General features: G+C 51.6%; 1 protein-coding gene and 1 long non-coding RNA gene across 2 annotated transcripts; both read left to right on the top strand.

Annotated features, from left to right (window-relative positions):
• The first annotated feature begins 11,838 nt into the window (after positions 1-11,838).
• On the top strand, positions 11,839-12,095 carry LOC113567144. The gene is made up of 2 exons (XR_003409361.1): positions 11,839-11,892; positions 11,955-12,095. It is a non-coding gene; the product is annotated as an uncharacterized LOC113567144 (long non-coding RNA).
• Positions 12,096-13,102: 1,007 nt separating this feature from the next.
• On the top strand, positions 13,103-14,749 carry LOC113567143 (delta-1-pyrroline-5-carboxylate dehydrogenase, mitochondrial). The gene has a single exon (XM_026994320.1). The coding sequence runs from the start codon at positions 13,103-13,105 to the stop codon at positions 14,747-14,749; it is 1,647 nt and encodes a 548-aa protein (XP_026850121.1).
• The last annotated feature ends 6,115 nt before the right edge of the window (positions 14,750-20,864 follow it).

Genomic DNA, 20,864 nt, shown 5'->3' on the forward strand with positions numbered 1-20,864 from the left:
GGCGAGGATTGTACCAATGGAAGGTCATGTCATTCGGACTCACAACAGCACCTGCTACGTTCCAAAGAGCCCTAGACTCGGTAATCGGCCCGGACATGGAACCATTCGCTTTCGCATACCTAGACGACATAATCGTAATGGGGCGGACGAAAGTTGAACACATGCAGAAACTACAAACGGTACACTTTTTCCAACAGAAACTTAAATACCTAGGACACATGGTGAGCGAGGAAGGAATACACACAGACCCAGCAAAAATAGAGGAAGCAAACACAATAACGATGCCCTCTCTCTACCTTTTCAGACAGATGGAAAATAAAGAAGATAAATTCAACATTTCGGCCCGGAAATTCAAAGAAAGGATGGCACAGGCCAGCCACAAAAACCGAGCGGCAAAACTACTATCGGCAAAACTAAGTATCAGGAACAATGGTGTCAGCACCCAGGAAAACAGCAACAAACAAAACGATGGAAACCACGGCAGGACAGCGCGAGACTCAAGGAGAACAAGTAGCAACGCACAATGAAGTAATCCCAACAAAAAAGAGGATCAGCTGGGCAAACCAGGCCAACCTACAGGAACAAACGTCACGAAGAATCAGCGAACAACAGGCACGGAACTTTCCTGGTCAAAACAAGTGGAAGACGAAGAGTCCGACCGGGACGTGCTAGACCTAAACCCCGAGCGGCCAACACCAGAACCGGAAACCCGGAAACCCATCCAGAGAGGCACCATCCCGGGCGAATGGAATGTCCCGGAAAAATTCGAACTAGCGACCACGGCGATCGAACTAGTCAAAGCAAAACTCCACGACCGCCCAAAACACACTCAACGACGGTTCAAACTATGGAACGAGAAACAGGAGGCGTGTTGGGTGAAGATCTGCCGAGCCGCATCAGCGCATGGTTCCAAACAATTGGCAACGCTCCACTGGGAAAGGAGGGAGGAGTGTGACGCCCAGCGCCAGGAAGACCAAGCGCCGGCGCCACAAACACCACAACAATATCACTAGAAACACCAAGACAAGCCATGAAGACTAGAAAATAAGTATTAGTAGGATAAGTAGAACATAAGCGACAAATACATGAAGACCTGCCACATAAGAAATAAATACAAACGAGGGGGAACGTTGTGAGTTGCTGCGGACACCGCAACTCTAGAGTTATACCCGATACTAAGTCAGTATGGCTCTCCTGCGGCAGAGGCCGCTAATATTAAACGACACGACAAAGAGTGCGTGCGAGAGAGACAGAAAATCAGTCTGAGCGTGACGTTGGGCGCTGCGTAGCCACTGCAAATTGATTTGTTTCCTTTGGCTATAAAAATGATCTGATCTGATCCAGATTCAGCAATCTGATAGATATGGTCGGTATCTATGATTCTGCGTTTTTAGTTTTCTCAAATCTGCAATATTGTGGATGCAACAGATTTTCGTCCTTTGTGGGGGCGGAAGGGGGTGGGGCGAAATTTTGAGATAAAGGTTTTATAGTGAGATCTAACAGAAGTGCGGATACCAAATTTGGTTACTCTAGCTTTAATAGTCTCTGAGATTTGTGAATATCCCCAGATTTGCATCCTTTGCGGGGGCGGAAGGGGGTGTGGCGAAATTTTGAAACAAACTCGTCTCGGTCCGATATATTAGGAGTGTGGATACCAAATTTGGTTGCTCTAACTTTTATAGTCTCTGAGATCTAGGCGCTAATGTTTTACTCTAAGCAAAGCCGCCTATGCTACCTGTGTGTTAGAGAGAGACAGGGCGAGAAAAAATGAAATTGTTTTCTTGATGGTGGCTATAATAGTAATACGATCCAATTCAGATTCTGCAGTCTAAAAAATATGGTCATTCTCTACGATTCTGCGTTTTTTGTTTTCTCGTATCTTTAAAATTGTGGATGCCACAGATTTTCGCCCTTTGTGGGGGCGGAAGTGGGCGGGGCAAAGTTTTGAAATATTTTTGTAGCAGTGACATATCACAGAAGTCTGGATCCAAAACATCGTTGCTCTAGCTCTTATAGTCTTTGAGCATTAGGCGCTGAAGGGGACGGACAGACGGACAGACGGACGGACGGACAGACGGACAGACAGACATGGCTCAATCGACTCGGCTATTGATGCTGATCAAGAATATATATACTTTATGGGGTCGGAAACGATTCCTTCTGGACGTTACACACATCCACTTTTACCACAAATCTAATATACCCCAATACTCATTTTGAGTATCGGGTATAATAAACAAACAATAAAAGAGACATAAAACCAACCACAGATGATCACCACCAATGGGCCCGTAGCACAGCCACCCACGGTCACACCCACAGCTGACCGCCCCAAGTGTGACCATAACCCAAGCTCCAACGGGCACACTATCAGCCGATCCGTACAAACGCGTTAGGGACCCCTCAGCACAACGCGCTAGGGACAGACCGTACGATCAGCTGCTTTTCGGAAATAAAAGGGGCTCCGCCAGAGCGTCAGGGCAGTTCGGCTCCGGCCAGTGGAGAGGTAAGCATCACTAGCAGCCACCAGCAGCCCCAGCGATCCTCCCATCCTCCTCGGAGCGCATTAAACCTCCGCCACCTTTCCCCTCCTCGGAGCGCATTCACCATCCGCAACATTATTTCTCCTCGGAGCGCATTAACCCTCCGCAACATTCTTCCTCCTCGGAGCGCATTAACACTCCGCAACATTATTTCTCCTCGGAGCGCATTAACCCTCCGCTACCTTATTTCTCCTCGGAGCGCATTAACCCTCCGCAACATTATTTCTCCTCGGAGCGCATTAACCCTCCGCAACCTTATTTCTCCTCGGAGCGCATTAACCCTCCGCAACATTATTTCTCCTCGGAGCGCATTCACCCTCCGCAACATTCTTCCCCTCGGAGCGCATTAGACCTCCGCGACCTCCACCGACCCTACCAGGACCCGCACGCAACCATCCGCCACGTGCGGCCAACCCGAAGGCCGACACCGAAGGACGAGCCAGCAGAAAAACACCCGCGCAACTACCAAACTTTGTACCTTTAAGAACAATAAAAATAACTCTATCTCTTTTATTACCGCTCAAAGCCCGCCTTATTCTTGAACCACTAGACTCTCTTTCAGCTACCACACCCAGAGATCAAACAAATTTCTGTGGAACTCGGCGCGACGAGCATACCCTGGCCGAAGCGCCGTCACAACTTTATTCTTTCTGGGTCCCCTACCTATCTCACCGCTCAGCAGCCCGTATGCACGTCTAGAGACTCGCTTACCCCTGAACTCCCACGCTTATATTCGTCGAAAGCCTCCTCTTCCCCGTGGGTGCGGTGTAGATGCACTTTTCGTACGCTACTCGAATTTTGTCCGCAAACACGTCCGACTCCTACGACTGCTTCAAAACCAATTTTCCTCTTTCCACGTTTTCCCAGCTCAGAGCCGGCGTTCTGCTGGCTCTGCCGATCCAGCGTCAGCGTGGGCGGCTAGCGTCGTCGTTCTCGCCGCGGCAGAGGGCTGGCAGAGGGCGTCGTTACTTCGCTTTAGTTTTCCGCGTCTCTCTTCTGCCGTTTCTGCCGTGGGCTTACTGTTCCAGCGCTTCGTTGCTGCGTCGACGCTGGCGGCTTATCTTTTCGGCTCTTGGTGTATTTCTCTCTCTCTTTGGCTTCCGCTGCGTTGTTGTCGTCGGGTTTGTTTTCCCCTACGTGGAGCTTAGAGACCCCTCGGGCCGTGTAATATATAAAATTAATGTCATGTAGCCTTCGTGGCCTTCCCCCCCCCCCCCCCCATTAACCTAAAACTGAAAAGTCAATAAAGAAAAGTCAAAAATCTTAATTCTAATAACGTAATCTCGGGTCCCTCCTATGGGAAAATGACGGCGAACTGATGGGCGGAAAAAATGTGGGTGGAGCGTACGCTCCCTCACACCCCCTCCATACTTCGGGGGTGCCGAAGAGTGACGGTGACGGCCCGGCTGCGGGTAATCTTTATGCGGAAGCAAGTGCCGTCATGGACCTCCAGTCGCCGGACTCCCAGTCGGTAGGCGCGATCGCGTAAGAATACGGTGATGTTGGATATGAGGTCCCGGGGCAACTGTCGACCTGGCGCGTTGGTCCGCCATTCGGGGGGAGCCTCTGCCCATTCCGGGTCGTCCTGCACAGCGGCTACCGTAGGGTGGAGTCGGTGGTGTATACATGTGACCTGCGGGTTTGTTCTGGCTCACCTTAAATTTTTGGCAGCTTTCGAAATGTTTCACGTATCGGGCCACGTCTCTGTAGAGTCCTGGCCAGTAATATCGTTGGGTTACCCGAGTGGTGGTCTTCCGTATTCCTAGGTGTCCGGCGGTCGGGTGATCGTGGCATTCTTCTAACACTCGTTTACGATGGCCACTGGTGACGCATAACTTCCACTGGTGATATTCTTCCTCGATTGGTCGGTGTCCAGGCTGCCGGTAGATCTGTCCGTTCTCGATGATAAATTCTCTGCATTCCTCAGGTCGTGACTGGATGGTCGGTGATGACGTTGAAGTGGTAGCCCTCCAGGTAGCATCGTAATTTCCTGATGGCCCAGACGATGGCTAAGCACTCCTTTTCCGTGGCTGAGTAATTCTCTTCTGCTTTCAAGAGCCTTCGACTGGCGTAGGCTATGACCCTCTCCTCTCCACTGATCTGTTGCGTCAGGACTGCCCCTAGACCGTAGTCGCTTGCGTCAGTTTGTAGAGCGAACCTCTCCGCGAAATCCGGGCAGGCTAAGACGGGTGCTCGGGTTAACTTCTCCTTCAACTCCTCGAAAGCGGCCTTCTGTTCGTCAACCCAGATCCACCTTTTCTCCTTCTTCAGGAGGCTAGTCATTGGTTGTACAATCGACGCGAAGTTTGGGACAAACCTCCGGTACCACGATGCCATTCCTAGGCAGCGTCGAAGCTCCTTTATCGAACTGGGTGGGGCCAACTTCCGGACGGCGACGATCTTATCTGGGTCGGTGTGTATACCCTGCTCACTAATGACATGTCCCAGGTATACGATGCTTTTCTGGAAGAAGCTGCATTTCTTTTGGTTCAATCTTAGATTTGCTTCCCGTATTCTCCGGAACACCTCTCGCAGATGGTCGACGTGTTCCTCCAACGCCGCTCCGATGACAATAATGTCATAAAGGTAAGCGAATGCGTTGGGTTCCATCTGTGGTCCGATGACGCTGTCCAAGGCTCGCTGGAACGTGGCCGATGCTGAGTGCAGTCCGAACGGCATCACCTTCCAATGGAAGAGTCCTCTGCCCGGAACGGTGGAGGCGGTACATTCTCTGCTCCCCTCGGCCATAGGGATCTGCCAATACCCGTTCTTGAGGTCCAAAGTCGAGATGTAACGAGCGTTACGGAGCCTCTCGATGATGTGGTTGATCCTGGGCAGTGGGTAGGCGTCGGGTATTGATTGCGTGTTGAGATGTCGGTAGTCTACGCACATCCGCATCTGGCCTGTCTTCTTTCCCACCAGTACGATGGGAGAGCTGTGTGGGCTTTTTGAAGCTTCGATTCGCCCGTCCTGCAGCAACTCGTCGACCTGAGCACTGATGATTTTCTGCATGGCCGGATTTTTGGGGAACTACCTCTGCTTTATCGGCTTGTCGTCCTTCAGAGTAATGGTATGCTCAGCTATGTGAGACACTTCATCCAATCCCTCGAACTTGGCCAATTCTTGCTTCACAAACTCGGCTACCCACGGCGGGAGGGGTGGTTCGGTGGTGGGGGCTGTCGGTGGCGAGATTTCTTCGAGCAGGGCACATGTTATGATGGCGAGGTTCACGGTGCTAGGGTCAGTCGAGTCTGATATTCGAAAAGGGTTGCGTTGTCGACCGGCCGCGGCATCGGCTAAAGGGGCGAGTTGATAATCCGTTGGGGGGATAGATGCGCGTTGGTCTACCTTGACCCGCTCCTGTCCTTCGGGGCCGTGGTCTTCCTGGCGTAGCGGGTCGCGGTGTAGAACGATGCTGGTTTCCCGTGGGGTCGTTCGCTCTGATTGAGCCGCACTGCTGGGCACTTCCGATTTGGCTCACGTCGATCGTGTTGTATTCTTAGCGCCGCCGGGTCCGTCTCGGTCGGGGCTTAGATGCGTTGTCCTTGTATTGGGGCTGGGTCTGGCGTGGCGTGGTTTTCGAGGCAGACGGACTGGCCCTGGGTGCGTCCAGCGGTGTCGCAGTCGTCTCCATCGAATCCTCGTTGCTTTGGGTGTTCTTCGAGGCGGACGGACTGGCCCTGGGTGTGTCCAGCGGTGTCGCAGTCGTCCCCGTCGAATCTTCGTTGCTCTGGGTGTTCTTCGAGGCGGACGGACTGGCCGTGGGTGTGTCCAGCGGTGTCGCAGTCGTCTCCGTCGAATCTTCGTTGATGGTTCTGGCGTGGTCGTATCGAATCGTGGGTTGGGATCGGGTGGCGTTGCTGGGCCTGGCGTGTTCGAGATCCTGGTGCGTTGTCATGGTTACGTTGATGGGTCTGGCGTGGTCGAGATTCTGGTGCGTGGTCACTGGTACATTGCTGGGTCTGGCGTGGTCGAGATTCTGGTGCGTTGTCATGGTTTCGTTGATGGGTCTGGCGTGGTTGGGATTCTGGTGCGTTGTCACTGGTACATTGCTGGGTCTGGCGTGGTCGGGATTCTGGTGCGTTGTCACTGGTACGTTGATGGGTCTGGCGTGTTCGAGATTCCGGTGCGTTGTCACTGGTACATTGCTGGGTCTGGCGTGGTTGGGATTCTGGTGCGTCGGCTTCGTCCGGGGGGTCGCTGTTGGATTGGTCGAGCGGGTAGGAGCAGCGGAAGCAGTCGCGGGACTTTCGTCACTAAAAGTAACCATGCGGGGCCGAGTCGAGGATGATGTGGGGATCGGGTTGGTTTCCCGGATCGCCCGCTGGGTCAACTGCAAGTACGCTCGGCCGCATTGTATTATGGCCTGGACGCCGCAAAGGAAATCGAGCCCCAGTATGATGTCGTCCACTACCATGGGTAGGACTAATAGAATCACCCGCGTTTCCTGTTGATCCAGACGCACCTTGACCGAAACTGCTTGCGTCACCTCCTTTGCTGTACCATCCGCCAGGCGGACGGTAGTCCTTATATTCCGTGCGTTCCCTCCGGTACTTACTTCATGAGCGATGCGTTGACTGACGAACGACCGCGTTGCTCCCGTGTCGAGGGTAGCTGTGAGCGGTACTCCTCCTCCGATCCTGCCTCCTTCCAAACTTAAGGGATGAGTTACTCCTGGGGGCCCTGGAGGTATGTCTCCGATCGGTTCCCTGACGAGCGGAGACTCGGCAGTCGATCGTCCGGATGCCGCGGCGGCCACACTCCCAACAGAATAGCACTCGCCGATTCCTGCATGAACTGCTGAAATGACCTTCCTCCCCGCAATTCCGGCAGGCACGGCGTGTGTTCACCGGCCGGTCTCCATCCTGGGTCACTACGCGGCTTGCCGTCTCGGCGCTCCGGGAGGGCCCGGTGTCGTCTGGAGGGGCATGCTGTGGGGTGGATAATCCGGGTCCTTGGTATGATGGCGTTCTGGCTTTCGTATTTGGGTGGTCGTTAGCTGGGTGGGTTTGTTCGCGGTCCCGCGTTGTCTCGTACGCTACTACCAATTGGGTCAGTTCTCGCAACGTCTCGAACTCATGTCTACGGGTGAATAGTTGGTATTCCGGCCGAAGGTTCTCGTAGATCCTGTCCAGCTCCCTGCCTGGAGTATACTGAGCTCGTTGCATCATGAGTCGGAGGTCGATCAAGTAGTCCTGAAAAGCTTCTCGGGGTCGTTGGCGACGGGAGCGCATCGTATCTTCCAAGCGCTGAAAGTATCGCGGGGGTAGGAAGAACTCCAAGAACTCCTTCCGGAACTCGGTCCATGGCTTGCCTAGCATCTGGAACGTCCTAAACCATCCTTCTGCCTTGCCAGTTAGTAGCCCGGAGATGGCTCGCGGCAGTTGTGCTGGGCTTCCGCCATATGAGTCGACCCTTTCTTCCAACAGTTCGATGAAAGCCAGCGCATCCGAGTGTCCGTCGAACTTCAGACCCCAATTGCGCAGTTTATCGGCCAGGGCGGCGAATGAAATTTCTTCCCTTCCGGGTCGCGAAGTTCCGGCTTCCTCGGGGAAGCGGTGCTGGTGGTGATTGTCACCATGTCGCCGGTCAGTCGTGGTTTCAAGCCGGCCAGAGTCGCCGTGAGCTAAACGCGGGAACTCGGAATTATGATAGATAGAGGCTGCTCCGCACAGGTCCCTTCCTTCCGCTCTTGCTGACTCGGTCCCGGCGACGGGGACGTGTTCCTCGGGCTTCTCGGGCTGGGCGCGCTGTCGAAGACCATTCCGAGCTCTTTGATCCGTTTTTCGATCGCAGTCGGATGCTCACCGCGCGAAATAAAGGCCGAGGTCCGGCTGCGCAGTTCGTCCACTGTCCCGGTTTCACCGAGGCCGAATTCGGCGGCGATGGCCTGCAATTCCGATGGTCCTTGCGCCGATACGAAATCCACTGTACCCCCATGTCGAAGCACGGTGGTCGAGCTGGCACTTTGAGGTCTTTCGCGTTTCCGACGGTAGTATCACGTATTGACCCTTCCGTAGAATCTTTTCTTAGGTAACGCACTGAATACCGGAGTCCTTGGGGCTAGTCACGGAAGCGCGGCGTATGCACGGTTAACACGGTTGTCCAGTGGAGGCGTCCTCGGCGTCCTTGCTGCTTGGAGTCCTGGTCGATAGTCCTTTCTATCGTTGTCCTTGGAATGGTCCTGACTGTTGATCCTGGCTAGGCCGGTCGATAGTCCTTGCTATCGTTGTCCTGGGGATTGTCCTTGTGGTCCTGGTCGTGCTGGGTTCCTTGATTTAAGCGTTGGATCTCGTCCCGTGTTGATGGCTGAACGCTGACTGATCACTTTGTAGGCCGGGCTTTGAAGGATCACGCTGAGGACCGTGCATTCCCTGACTGCTATCGTTTTGAAGACCGGGCACTGACTGCTCGCGCTGAGGGTCGGGCATCGACTGATCGCGCTGAAGGCCGGGCATTGACTGCTCACGCTGAGGGTCGGGCATCGACTATCGCGCTGAAGGCCGGGCATTGACTGATCCCTCTGAAGACCGGGCATTTACTGACTGCTATCGTTTTGAAGGCCGGGCATTGACTGACTGCTCTGAAGACCGGGCGTTGACTGCTCGCGCTGAGGGCCGGGCCTTGACTATTCGCGCTGTCGTTTTGTAGACTGGGCTTTGAATGATCACGCTGTGGGTCGGGCATCGACTATCTGCTATCGTCTTGAAGGCCGGGCATTGACTGCTCGCGCTGAGGGTCGGGCATCGACTATCCTCTTCTGAGTCTGAGTACGAAATATATAGCCGGGCTGGTTGGTCTTCGTGAGGATTCCGACGCTCGCTCGGCCTCTACCGCTCACGACTCGCTGCTCGCCGCGTACTTGTCGCTCTCTCTCTAACGATTTCAGCCCAGCTTCGGCTCGGTTCTCTTTCTCGGCACTCTCCTCCTCGTGTGGGCGCGGCGGCCACGTGTTGACGCTATTGCTAGGGAGGTTAGGGAAGCCAGCCTCGGCTGTACGTGAATGATGGGCGGCCTCACGTGCGGTTTTTCAGAGATATACAGCTATTCTTGTCTTAATGATTCCGACTGGCCGTGCTTGCGCATAGTACAGTCCCGATTCCCCCTGCTACACGTTTTCTGATCGACTGTTCCACTTAGCGCCCCAAAACATAACGGAATCCCGGAGTCCCTGCTCGGGCGCCATGTAAGGAAGCGATCCTGGGCTGGGGTACATATCTCAGTCTAATCCAGGGTCGAAATTACAGAAATATTTATAATTTGCCGGGACTCCGTATTTCGGACAGACGATGGGGGACGGGGCAGCAGTCCCGCGGACGGGAGCGATCGTATCGTGGGACGCGGCAGTTGGTCCCACCGAGAGCACTCCGGCTATCGCCGAATAGCGCCTTCAGAACCCCACCGAACTCAGGATCAATACGGAGGTCTTTACTATGCGATAATACCGACAGGTGTCGCCGAGAGTACCTAGGCTACCGCCGAACAGTACTTACGCGGAAGGGGGACTTGGCTATGCGGAAATACCGACAAGTATCGCCTAGAGTACCCAGGCTATCGCCGGACGGTACTTACGGGACCCTGTCGGCCTAAGAATTACTACGACGCGGAAGGGGGATTTTGCTATGCGGAAATACCGGCAAGTATCACCGAGAGTGCCTAGGCTATCGCCGGACGGCACTTACGGGACCCTGTCGGCCTAAGAATTACTACGACGCGGAAACGGGACTTTGCTATGCGGAAATACCGGCAAGTATCGCCGAGAGTACCTACGCTATCGCCGGACGGTACTTACTGGACCCCGTCGGCCTAAGAATTACTACGACGCGGAAATGGGAACTTTGCTATGCGGGAATACCGACAAGTATCGCCGAGAGTACCTAGGCTATCGCCGGACGGTAGGCCGGACCCTGTCGGCCTAAGAATTACAACGAGGATCAGAGATATCGACGAGCATCACCGAGAGTGCCTAGGCAATCGTCGGATAGCACTTACGGGACATTGTCGAACTAAGAACTACTAAGGGGGTCGGGGATATCGACAAGCATCGCCGAGAGCGCCTAGGCAATCGCCGGATACCACTCACGGGACACTATCGGGCAAAACATTACTGCGAAAGTCTTTATCATACAGGGCAGGTATCGCCGATAGGGTTTAGGCAATCGCCGGGCAGCCCCTTCGGGACCCAGGGAACTACGGGGATCAGGCGAGACACCAACAGGAGTCACCGGGGGCGCTTACACAATCGTCGGACAGCGGCCTCGGGACCCTGCGGGGTCACAAACTACGGGATGGGATCATGCGTAGGGAACGCCGACAGGTATCACCGGGAACGCCTAGGCAATCGCCGGACAGCGGCCTCAGGATCCTGTCGGGCTACGAACTACTGGATGGAATCACACAGACTCGGGCAAGAGGCGGGAGGAAGGGCAGAGAAGATGAAGCCTCGGGCCTCCAGGTTCCCTAGTGTATAGATTGTTGGTGGTCGTGCTATGTTTCTGTTATATTACATTTCACTTTATTCTTTCTGGGTTCCCTACCTATCGCACCGCTCAGCAGCCCGTATGCACGTCTAAAGACTCGCTTACCCCTGAACTCCCGCGCTTATATTCGTCGAAAGCCTCCTCTTCCCCGTGGGTGCGGCGTAGATGCAGGATCTCCTCTGTGTCACTGATCGTGTTGTCGTGGATCTGGTCCACCACGTGTCTTACTTTTCGTACGCTACTCGAATTTTGTCCGCAAACCAGTGTTGCCATTTTAGCCTATTTAAGGCTAGATCTAGCTTATTTGAAAACGGAAAAGCTTGAAAAATTATGAAAATGCTTGTAGCCTTAAATCTAGCCTTTTTTAATTTCACTCTGTTTATGTTTGCCTTTTTATATCCTACATATATTTTTAGGCAAATCGAACAAAAAGTATATTTGTTGTACATTATCATGGTATTTTAGAATTCATTTATGGTATATTTTCGTTGAAAAGTTTCGGTCACTACTACACAGAAACTTGGCGATCGTGTGAAATGTGTTATTGTGTAAAATTGAGGTGCAAGGATTGTATAAAGGAGCTTATTATCCAACACAGAGAAAGGTCTAATGATCTCATTTCCATATTGGAATTCTTGCCCAATATGGCAAAATTCACTTAGTCCCTTGGCAAAGTACAGATGACACTATAAAGCTTTGGTCAGAAGTACTGACTTATAAAGATGCTGGCAAAAACAAACCTCTTGAAGAAATTGCTCTCTGTGGTCAAATGCTGCCATTGAACATGTAATCAGTTTAATAAATATCGCTAAGACCAAGCTTAGGAACAAAATGACTGTTAAATCCTTAAACTCAATATTAAATATAAGGTTTGTTTTAGTAATATTTAATTGTCTGATGAATACCACTATAATTCTTTTGAATTTTACAGATATGGATTGCGCCGTCATGGCATATGTTGCCACAACTACCAATTACCGGAGAAATATTTAAATTTAATACGTTCCAGCGATAAATATACCGATTCGAGTAATAGCGAGTTGGATAAAATAATAACACAATTAGAAATGTGTATATCTTGTGTTTTTTTATTTTTAGCCTATTTTTTGGCCTTTTTTAATTTTTAGCTTGTATTAGCTTGTGTTTTTGTGAAATCTAGCTTATTTTGACGCTCAAAATCTGGCAACACTGCCGCAAACACGTCCGACTCCTACGACTGCTTCAAAACCAATTTTCCTCTTTCCACGTTTTCCCAGCTCAGAGCCGGCGTTCTGCTGGCTCTGCCGATCCAGCGTCAGCGTGGGCGGCTAGCGTCGTCGTTCTCGCCGCGGCAGAGGGCTGGCGCCGCCGTTACTTCGCTTTAGTTTTCCGCGTCTCTCTTCTGCCGTTGCTGCCGTGGGCTTACTGTTCCAGCGCTTCGTTGCTGCGTCGACGCTGGCGGCTTATCTTTTCGGCTCTTGGTGTATTTCTCTCTCTCTTTGGCTTCCGCTGCGTTGTTGTCGTCGGGTTTTGTTTTCTCGGTGTATTCACGCCGTTGCTGCGTTGATGCCGTTGGTTTTCGGTCCTCGGTATATTCCTCTCTCGTTTTGGCTGCTGCTGCGTTGTTGTTGTTGGGTTTTGGTTTTGAAAAGCTGGGGGGGCTAGGACTGACCCCTGGACTTGATTGAGCTTACATCAGCATGAAATAGGTCCATCACAGAGTGCACATAACCGAGTGAGTGATAGCGAGTCAGAGGGCAATGTAACTGGCAGGTAACAGAGCGCGGTACTCAGCAGCAATAACAGGCTATTAGGCTGGGGTGCTAACAGCGCGGTTTCCCTGTTACAGTTGCTACCCTGAACAGTAAAAAATTCCGCTCGAAGCTAGGCGTTTGAAGAACACTGTCTCAGTCTGCCTTTTCCACAACTGTCTGACTTTTACGAAACGTACTGTTCCAAAAACTATTCATATACTTATTATATGGGTCTAGCTAAAGTGTAATAAAAATTCCTGTTGAAAGCTTTAAATTCAAATTTTAAGAGTGAAAAATGCTAAGGCTTCGCTTCATAGGACGGATGCGACGTCCATTACACCGTCGAATGGGGTGTACCAAAGTTATCAAGACCCTAGAGAAGGATAACGTTTTTGGTGGCCCGCGTGAGTCACGGGCGGAGTCGGTCGAGGTGAACTCAACAAAGGGGCCCAGGGTGAACATGAATGAGCAATTGTTGATCAACCATGCCGTATTCCAGATGGAACGAAAACCCCTTGAGGTTCCCACTATAGTGGGCGACGAGCAAATGTACACTAGGGACAACCAGAGACTATCCTGTCCCCACGAACTGAAGCGGACGGTGGCCCAGATATATTATGCGAACCGTTGCCAAATCGAGAGTGCCGTCAGGACGGCATTGAAGGCCCAGGCCACCTGGAGTCTGGTAGCCGTGGCGGACCGTTCCACCATCTGGAGGTATGCTGCAGACATAATCGAGGCGGATGAGTTCCGTATGCGGATGTATTTGATGCTGGCCCTAGGAAAGACGAGTGTTGATGCTGCCAAGGACATCCAGCGCCTGGTCACATCGATTAGAGCCAACGCCGACTACCTGGAGCACTTGTCGCAGCTGCGCTTCGAGATCCAGGGTGAAGTCTGTGTCTTTCCCAGCTTAAATCTGCGCCCCATGGATGGCTTTGTGGCTGCCATCTCGTCATTCGAATCAGTCGCCCTTTCCGCCAATCTGGCTCTGTGTCCCGTTCTAATGGGCAACGCAGTTCTGTGGAATCCGGCCCTCGAAGTGGCACCCATAAGTTATCTCGTCTACCAGGCTTTCCAGGATGCTGGTCTGCCCAAGGGAGTGCTGAACTTCTTGCCCTCCAATAAGAAACTCTTCATAGACACTATTACGGATGCCGTTCACTTTGCCGGGGTCAATTGTCACTGCAGCGCCCAAGATTATCGCTATATTCACAAGCTGGTGAGCGATAAGATGCAGCGGTACATATGTTTCCCTCGACTGGTGGCCGAGTGTACCGGTCAGAATTTTCATTTTGTCCATAGCAGTGCCAAGATGGAGGCCGTCTGCTCGGCCACCGTGGAAGCGGCGTTCAACTATGCTGGACAGTACTCCAATTCGTTGTCTCGCATGTATGTGCCATCCTCCATGTGGACCGAATTGCGGGAACTGCTAATCGAAGGAGTGAAACGATTTACGGTCGGAGATCCAACACGAAACGAGACCAAGATGGGGCCCGTCATCAATAGGGCAGCCTATGAGCGCATGCAGCAACTAATGGAATCAAACAAGGACGCTGAATTATTGTGCGGTGGCACCTGTAATGATAACATTGGATACTTTGTCGAGCCGACGGTTTTGCGGATAATGAATCCGCTGCATCCACTGCTGAGCGAACCGCTGTCTGGGCCGTTACTCCCAATATTTGTCTATGCCGATGACTCATTTTCGGAGGCACTCAACCTAGCTGCACACCAGTCAAAGAACGCCCTGTCCGGCTCCGTGTTTGCCACTCGAGATGAGGTGATCTCGCATTGCTTAAACCAACTGCGAATGGCGGCAAGCAATTTGTATGTGAATGAGCGTTGCACCGGCAGCTCGAGTGGCCTGACGCCTTTTGGCGGCAACCGTTTGTCGGGAACAAATGATAAGTCCGGATCTGCCTACTTCCTAATGCGATGGAGCTCCCCTCTGCTGGTAGAGGAGACGGTTGATACTCCGTCAACTTATTAGTCACCTACAGGATGGAAAGTTGCCAAATAGAACAGAACACACCATTGTTTCTTATAAATTAAAACCATGCTTTTCAATGCCGCTATTAAAATTTGTATTTAAGTTTAAATTTAAACGAATCTTAATTCGAAGAGAAAACGAAGGTGAACGTTGCCAGTCCCAGCTACGACCGCGATTCTACATTTATGTAGGAATTTTAATTATAATAGCGTTTGTTGATATGAGTAAGTAGTGTAGGTTGTATAATGAATATTGATTAACTACTTTCAACAATTGATGAGACAACTTATTAGCACGACGACTGACAACTTTTTCGCACGACGGCTGTCAACTTAATCGCACAACTTAATAATGAGAATCCTCTCTCGGATGCTTAACGGCTCTCTTTTATGACCGCTCTCGCGCTCTACCGATCTGTTCTCTCGCTATCGGGATAGGGGACGCGAGTGTACCGACAGCACAGCCTTCTTACAACTGCCAAAAATGTACAAATTTCAATATTTTATTTCTTTCTTTCGGTTTGAGATTGGCGTCGCAACGGCCGACGCGGTTGATTTCTCCAAAAGAACTGCCCTTCTTCTTACAAGTAAGTTAGCCCTCAGCACACCAGACGCTCACTGCTCGTTCTGCAACATTGTTGCGCACCCAAAACTCCGGCATCGCTGGACAACATCCCCTGCATGACAGCCGATCCTGCGCTCTCTATGTTTCTTCGATCGATTGTATTAACTCCTCCTTCACTTAGGTGGAAGGCGTCCTCGGATTTCTTTAAGCCGTCAATTAGCACTTGGAGGTCACGTTGGCGTCTGTTTCTCGGAGCCGTTTGGTAGAGTATCGATGAGGCATAAAACGATTGCTGACAATCCAGATATTATCGGTCTTCTTACGAGTCCTGTTTTCAGTTGGTCGATGTCTCGTAAGTTTTCCATACTTAACCTTTGTAAGTACGGCAAGCTCGGATCGTCTTCATGGCTTGTTATGTCGGGGAGTGTGGATACTGCTGATCCTGGAGACTTCCTCACGTAGTTCTTAAAATATTTATTATTGTTTACATTTATCTCGTCGTCAAAGGTAGGGAGGTCACCACCTCTTTATCGATTGTAGCCATTATGTCGTTAATGATGATTATGCTATCATCGATGCGTGTTACAGATTCGAGATGGCTGGGCCGAGTTGAACAGTGCGCGATGACACCGGAGTGTAGTTGCTGCGCACAAGTTTTTTACAGAATGTTGTTGTAAGAGTGGTAGCGCAGTATCCGATAGCTATAACATGGTTACCACCGTCGGCTATTTTTCCGTCTTCGGCGAAGCTAATTTTGATGCCGTTGTGCTGAACAGGGTGATTACAGATTAATCTTACAGAATATTTTTTTTTACAAATTAAGTAAGGCTTAGGAAAGAATTCATTATTTAATAAAACTTTGATTTTAGCTTAGACGTAGCTCGGTAATAGTTTAATTCGTAGAGTGTTCATTAATTATTCTATGACCAAACGTTTTTTTTTTATTTCCCTGTTCATTGGTACCTTTTTTGTCTACAACCCAAACGGGGTTGTTGTATGGTGCCCGAGACGGTCGTATTATACCACCTTTAAACAAGTCTTGAGTTTCTGCATTTACGAATTCTGAAACGCCCAATGGATATGTGTACAATTTTCAATATATGGGATTTTCATTTTCTGTTCGCATAGTGCCAATGATATGTTATTTGTATTATATGGGAGTGCTTCATTTGGTTCTGCGAAAAATCCTGTTCGGTTTCCTAGCATCAGCTGAAACTTTTGGGGTATAGTATCAGGAACCTTTATTTCCTCGACATTTGTAAAATTTGTAACGAACCTAAGAGGGTTCGATACAATCCGTCCCCCGCCATATAATGAGCGTATCGCACCACACCCCGCAACCAACGCCTCCTCTCCGCACGCAACCACCGATCGACACGCGCCAACTCCATAACGCTGACCAAAGACATCAGGTCGCGAAGACTTTCCCCACTCTAGGCCAAGCCATCAGCCAAGTGCGGTCTTCCGGGTTCATCAACTGCGGAAAGATGACACCGCGAAAGTCTGCGACGGTCACCAAGAACGGCGAAGTGCACCCCGACGCGGAAATGCATTTTTAAACCCGCGGACCCAGCAATACGAGCCTATAAAAAGACGACGATGAGAACCAAGAAGCAACTTACGCAGAAACACGGCTCAGAGTACAGACGGGGTACCAGAGACTTACGCAGAAACCCGGCTCAGAGTACAGACGTTGTACCAAAAGCTTGCGCAGAGACCTGGTTCGGAGTACAGACGTTGTTCCCGGGACCTACAAGAGACACCGGCGACCAATTAAACTAAGTTCATTTAAAGTGCTAAGAATTATAATAAAGTGTCGAGTTATCAAAGTAACACCCGATTGCGTAAGTTCACTCCAACTAGCCGAGGCACCGACACTACCCCACCCCGAGTCCACGCACGCTGTTTCGTATACACGACGAGCGACGCCCACTCTAGCCCCGAACCACCTCTCTCCGATAGGCCGCCCCCGACGCCGCCCTTAAGGTTCCATCCATTTCTACAAATTTCTTGTGGATTGACCCCTGGACGTGACTGAGCTTACCTCAGCCTGAAATAGGTCCTTCACAAGTGGCGCCCGAGCAGAGACCCAAGGGAACGTCAGCGAGGGTTTGTGGAATAAAACCCCACGGCCACTAGAGCAAGAACACAAGAGAACAACCCGAAGAAAACCCCGACCTCGCGCAATACCAACAGCAAGAGTTGGAACTAGTCGCCGGGCCCCTCGAACACGATGGCTGGGTCAGGTTGGCGGAGCTCGAGCTGCAGTACGCTAGATCGCCAGGACGAGCCCGATCGCCCCAGCCCGACACCTCAGCACCAACAGAGAAGCGGAAGACGGACCCCAAACTCAGCCTACAAGTTCCAGGAATCATGGAAGGCAAAGCCAGCACCTCACCGACATCGATAACCGCCGAAGATCTACCGAAGCCCCCGCCCCCGGAGCCAAGGCCTTCGCCCATGAGAAGGATCTTGCCGACAGCAGGAGGAAATGGCCCCACAGACGGCCATTACTACAGTCACGCCGCACAGATGGCGGAACGGATCCGAAAGTGGGGAATCCAGTTTGACGGGCAGGACGACCCACTGTCGTTCGTCGAACTACTGGAAGAGCGTGCCCTCTCGTACGGGGTAGACATGAACTACGTGCCGCGAGCCATAGCAGAGCTCCTCACCAACCGAGCCAACCGTTGGTTCCGCACCAGCCGACTCCAGAGCGCCAGGAATTCCTAGCCTTTTTCCTGCCTCCCCTCGCCAACCCACACGCAGCCTGTCGACGCTGCGGAGAACCTGGACATGTTTCTCGCGACTGCACCAACCCACTGATCCTCTTTTGTTGGGAATGCGGAAAGCACGGAACCCCAGCTGACACGGGAACAGCCGGGCACGACGCTTCCTCAGACAACCAACTAAGAAACCCGCTGCAAGTACACGACGGCCGGATAGTGGCGAGAGTGACCATCGGAGGACGGCGCACGGAAGCCACGGTCGACACCGGGGCATCCCGAAGTTTCATCACCGCCGACCTCGCCCGCCAACTCGACCACGACAACGACCTGCGCGACGCTTGCATCCCGATACGCCTAGCCGACGGCTCAGCACGCGAGATAACTCAGATCTTGCTAGCGCGCGTCAAACTAGACGAGCAAGAGGTACAGGTGCCGCTCTTGGTGCTGCCCAACATGCTAGAGCAAGCCATCATAGGGATGGACTTCCTGTGCGCCATCGAAACCACAATACAATGTGGCACCACACGCCTCCATCTTCAAGGCCCCCAACGCTCCCTCCCAAACACACCGATGATCACCGCCAGCCAAGTACACGCCCACGGACCCCAGAACTTGAGACCCCCGCCGCCAACGAACCCTCCGCCACGACACGAGACACGAGCACAAGGAACGAGGAACACAGAACCCATGGCCACAACGAGGCACACCAGCCCCAGGCTCACTCCGAGAAACCCAAAACCAAGCAAAGCAACGAAGAAAGCGAGCCGGTCTCCCGAGGGCACCGACGCGGTTCCACCAACGATGGGAAAGGAACCCAGGACGCCCCTCCAGAAGACAACCCGGCCCCAGCAACGGCAGCCGCCACGCAGCAGCCAGGCGCTCGAGGTACCACCTCCGACCGCCACCCTGGCCCACGAACGCGACGACACCGCCCTCGACGCGAAAACGACCCCTGCGACACCGACCGACCCGCTACCCCCACGTCCTCTCAGGCAGGAATCGGGAAAGGCGATCACCGCCGCACGAGGCATCAATCGGAACCCCGCCGCACCTGGAGCCGACACACCATCGACCGTCACCGACATCATGGAACGCCTCCCGGGCAACACTTCGTACGGCGCCGGCATGCGGCCCAGCACCACGCCTGGAGCCATGTCGGTGAACCCCACCGCCCAAACTAGCCGTCGGTCAAACGCTACGACCGCAATCGAGACCCGCACGTTCGTACATCACGCAGAGTACAACGTCGCACAAGCACCCCCCAGGACTCACACGAGCACCCCACACCTGAGCGACGCACCCGCCGTCGTCGCCGGCATAAGCGAATACACTCGCGAAGTCGAACCACCAAGCGCATTCGACACAACGATCCTCCCCGAAAACCCCGACCACACTTGCGACCCAGGAATCGACGAACCACCCGAGGATGATTCAGAACGGATCTCCGACCCATGGCCGCTCCAGACCGTTCACAATATGGCTTATAACAGCAGCGTCTTCAACATGTCCGACTGCTGCTATTTTTCTCATCTGCAGCAAGTACTCGTGCATCGACTCACTACTCTTCCTCTTTCTTTCTTGCAGCAGCTTATGAATGTCTGCACTGTTATAGCTACATGTGAATTCATCCAATAATACGTTCTTGAGTTCCTCATAGGTGCACACGCATTCTGCTTCAAGGAAAAGCTTAGCTGCACCGGTCATTTTTCCTCTGGCCTGCACATACTTTTGCTTTTCAGTAAGCTCATATGCGTCGGCATTTTTTTCGAAAATCTCAAACCATTTTTCTATGGGAACCGATTTTCCATCACAATCGCTCACAACTTTTGTAAAATTATCTGGAGCGATCTTCATTTCTCGTTGCTCATCGCAAAGCACTTTCAAACTTAGCAACTTTATCATTTGATCAATCTTGTCCTCAGTATTCTTTTCCGCATTTTCTAAATCTTCCCTCTCGTTTGCAATCGGGCGCGACGTTCCTGGTACAGCTTCTTCCTTCTCTCTCTCTTTCCAGTGCAACGGCGGCGGTGTTTGCATCATTTTGCGGCTCTTTTCGACTTGTGTCTGTGTACCCGACGAGTGCTTGTCTTTTCTGTTTATAAGTGTGTATCACACACAACGTGTCTGTGCGTGTTTTTTCTGCTTATGTATGTACTGCGCACGGACAAGGCGACGCTGCGACGCGACAATGAATTTCACAATTTTTCAACCGAATTAAACGACTGATCTTTTATTAAAATCCGTGTCTACTGTTATGCTCACAGAATTTTGATTGTTCAACTTAATGTTTATAGCCACCAACAACAACTTTACAACTTCATGTAGCTACAAACAACAACTTTAACAACTTTTCAACAATCCTCTTCTTGCATCAGCTTCTGCTTTCTTCTGTTTTTCTTTTTCACACACTCTGAGCTCTTTATTCGACGCGGACGAGCCTCCAAATGTAAGATTAATATTAAAGTATCGTTTATTAATAATGTTTTGATCGAAAAAGGGTACAAAGTGTTTGATTTAAGATGTGCAATTAATGATTCTGTTCTTCCGACGTTTTGTTAAACTTTCTGCTTCTACTTCCAACAACCGACTCCCATATCGATAACCCCTTATCGGCTAGGTCTTTTAAACATCGGTTAAGTCTGGTTATATCGGTTAGGTCTTATCGATGGTATCTTAAGTTCAAATGTTAATTTAGATGGGATAGTGTTAACTGCTTGATACACTGTCCTTTACATATATAGGCCCTTGATATCAGCAGATGACTATGACTGAACTTAAGGACGGCGTAAAAATAGGGTTGGTCGTGTGCACTCTTGCTAGGC

The sequence above is a fragment of the Drosophila persimilis genome, unplaced genomic scaffold (assembly GCF_003286085.1).
Source record: "Drosophila persimilis strain 14011-0111.01,24,50 unplaced genomic scaffold, DperRS2 tig00001982-arrow-arrow-pilon, whole genome shotgun sequence".
In the NCBI taxonomy this organism is placed as follows: domain Eukaryota; kingdom Metazoa; phylum Arthropoda; class Insecta; order Diptera; family Drosophilidae; genus Drosophila; species Drosophila persimilis.